At 50.0% G+C, this 2,500-nt stretch overlaps 1 protein-coding gene across 5 annotated transcripts in view; it reads left to right on the top strand.

Moving 5' to 3' along the window:
* The window catches only part of LOC138211990 (type II inositol 3,4-bisphosphate 4-phosphatase-like), a 17,550-nt gene that overhangs the window by 9,774 nt on the left and 5,276 nt on the right, over positions 1-2,500 (top strand). For all 5 annotated transcript variants that reach the window (XM_069172211.1, XM_069172215.1, XM_069172213.1 and 2 more), the window contains 2 exons: positions 1,373-1,520; positions 1,864-1,994. In XM_069172211.1, coding sequence (XP_069028312.1) covers positions 1,373-1,520; positions 1,864-1,994 — 279 coding nt within the window. The remainder of the gene's footprint in view (positions 1-1,372; positions 1,521-1,863; positions 1,995-2,500) is intronic.

The raw sequence follows: 2,500 nt of genomic DNA, 5'->3' as shown, positions 1-2,500 counted from the left end.
GTGTGTGTCTGTGTGTGTGTCTGTGTGTGTGTGTGTGTGTGTGTGTGTGTGTGTGTGTGTCTGTGTGTGTGTGTGTGTGTGTGTGTGTGTGTGTCTGTGTGTGTGTGTCTGTGTGTGTGTGTGTGTGTCTGTGTGTGTGTGTGTGTCTGTGTGTGTGTGTCTGTGTGTGTGTGTGTGTGTGTGTGTGTGTGTGTGTCTGTGTGTGTCTGTGTGTGTGTGTGTGTGTGTATGTGTGTGTCTGTGTGTGTGTCTGTGTGTGTGTGTGTGTGTGTGTGTGTGTCTGTGTGTGTGTGTGTGTGTGTGTGTGTGTGTCTGTCTGTCTGTGTGTGTGTGTGTGTGTGTGTGTGTCTGTGTGTGTGTGTGTGTGTCTGTGTGTGTGTGTCTGTGTGTGTGTGTGTATGTGTGTGTCTGTGTGTGTGTCTGTGTGTGTGTGTGTGTGTGTGTGTGTGTCTGTGTGTGTGTGTGTGTCTGTGTGTGTGTGTGTGTGTGTGTGTGTGTCTGTCTGTGTGTGTGTGTGTGTGTGTGTCTGTGTGTGTGTGTGTGTCTGTGTGTGTGTGTGTGTGTGTGTGTCTGTGTGTGTGTGTGTGTGTGTATGTGTGTGTGTGTGTGTGTGTGTGTGTGTGTGTGTGTCTGTGTGTGTGTCTGTGTGTGTGTGTGTGTCTGTGTGTGTGTGTGTGTGTGTGTGTGTCTGTGTGTGTGTGTGTGTGTGTGTATGTGTGTGTCTGTGTGTGTGTGTGTGTGTGTGTCTGTGTGTGTGTGTGTATGTGTGTGTCTGTGTGTGTGTGTGTGTGTATGTGTGTGTGTGTGTGTGTATGTGTGTGTGTGTGTGTGTGTGTGTGTGTGTCTGTGTGTGTGTGTGTGTATGTGTGTGTCTGTGTGTGTGTGTGTGTGTGTGTGTGTATGTGTGTGTGTCTGTCTGTCTGTGTGTGTGTGTGTGTGTGTGTCTGTGTGTGTGTGTGTGTCTGTGTGTGTGTGTCTGTGTGTGTGTGTGTGTGTGTGTATGTGTGTGTCTGTGTGTGTGTCTGTGTGTGTGTGTGTGTGTGTGTGTGTGTGTGTGTGTGTGTGTGTGTGTGTGTGTGTGTGTCTGTGTGTGTGTGTGTCTGTGTGTGTGTGTGTGTGTGTGTGTCTGTCTGTGTGTGTGTCTGTGTGTGTGTGTGTGTCTGTGTGTGTGTGTGTGTGTGTGTGTGTCTGTGTGTGTGTCTGTGTGTGTGTGTCTGTGTGTGTGTGTGTGTGTGTGTGTGTGTGTATGTGTGTGTGTGTGTCTGTGTGTGTGTCTGTGTGTGTGTGTGTGTGTGTGTGTGTCTGTGTGTGTGTCTGTGTGTGTGTGTCTGTGTGTGTGTGTGTGTGTGTGTGTGTGTGTGTGTGTGTGTAGCTCTCTGTGCTCAGGTGTGTAAGGTGTACAGGTTTCAGACGGAGGACCAGAGGCGGCTGCTGGTCAGGGAACAGATGTCGGAGACGCCGCTCTCCTTCTCTTTACCGAAGCGGCTTCTGAGCGCGCTCATCCACGAACACGCCAACAGGTACGTTTTTCGGAACGTCCGGCCGTCGCCATAGCGACGACACGATAATCTGCAGACGGCTGACGGGGTCGCGTTCGTCGCCGTTTCCCTCCGGCGGCGTCGGATCCGCGCTTTGATCTATTCGACCAATGCAGATCTCTTTGAGAGATGACGTAGAACTTGTAATGACCGAAGTGCATCATGAGTACAAATCCAAAGCTGAACACAACCGTGACGTCAAACACCCATTTTGCTCTTTCGGAGCCAGACGTGACCATATTTGGATGAACTGGGGAGGATGTGATTCCAGGCCTCGGACGCTTGGAGCATCAACAGTTGTTGTTGTTGTTGTTTTTTATCTCAGAGTCCTCGATGTGAAGGAGCTCGTTGACCTTTCGCCCCACTGGGATGGCCTCCGCCATGATGTCGTCAACCACTGCAACCAGCTGATCGGCTGTTATCAGGAAACGCTGGCCGAGCTGGACAAACTCTCAGGTAGAGGTCCGTTACAAGGTCACGGGGTCGGACAACAAAACGCAGCTCAGTGATGAACACGGAGCATCAGGAACGTTAACGTGACCTCTGACCTCTGGTACCTGAACATTAGTGATGTCACCATGGAAACCTGAAACTGGAGCAGACAAACATCAGATTTTGAGGAACATTTTTGGGGAACGGAAAATATTCAACTAACCCGCTGACAGCCGAGTGTTTCTGAGCCCATGCAGTGATTTCCACAACAGAATCATGTCTGTTTTTAAAGCAGTGAGGGCCCAAAACAACTAATGTTCAGGTACCAGAGGTCAGAGGTCACGTTAACGTGAGGCACTCAGTGATGACGTTGAACTCTGAATACTTCCTGATGAAGGTCGTTACTTCCTGTTGCTCCGTGTGCAGCACCGTGCTGCGTTCAGGAACACTCTGTGAACTTATTGATCCACACCTTATAAACATGAAGCTTAGCATATCGAGCCTAGCTCTGTCTAAAGGTAACAACACGT

This window comes from Embiotoca jacksoni, unplaced genomic scaffold (assembly GCF_022577435.1).
Source record: "Embiotoca jacksoni isolate LCO1_2020_lvr unplaced genomic scaffold, fEmbJac1.0.p SCAF_51, whole genome shotgun sequence".
Lineage (NCBI taxonomy): Eukaryota > Metazoa > Chordata > Actinopteri > Embiotocidae > Embiotoca > Embiotoca jacksoni.
Note: the sequence above shows the minus strand (reverse complement) of the source record. Positions and strands in the feature narration are given on the sequence as shown.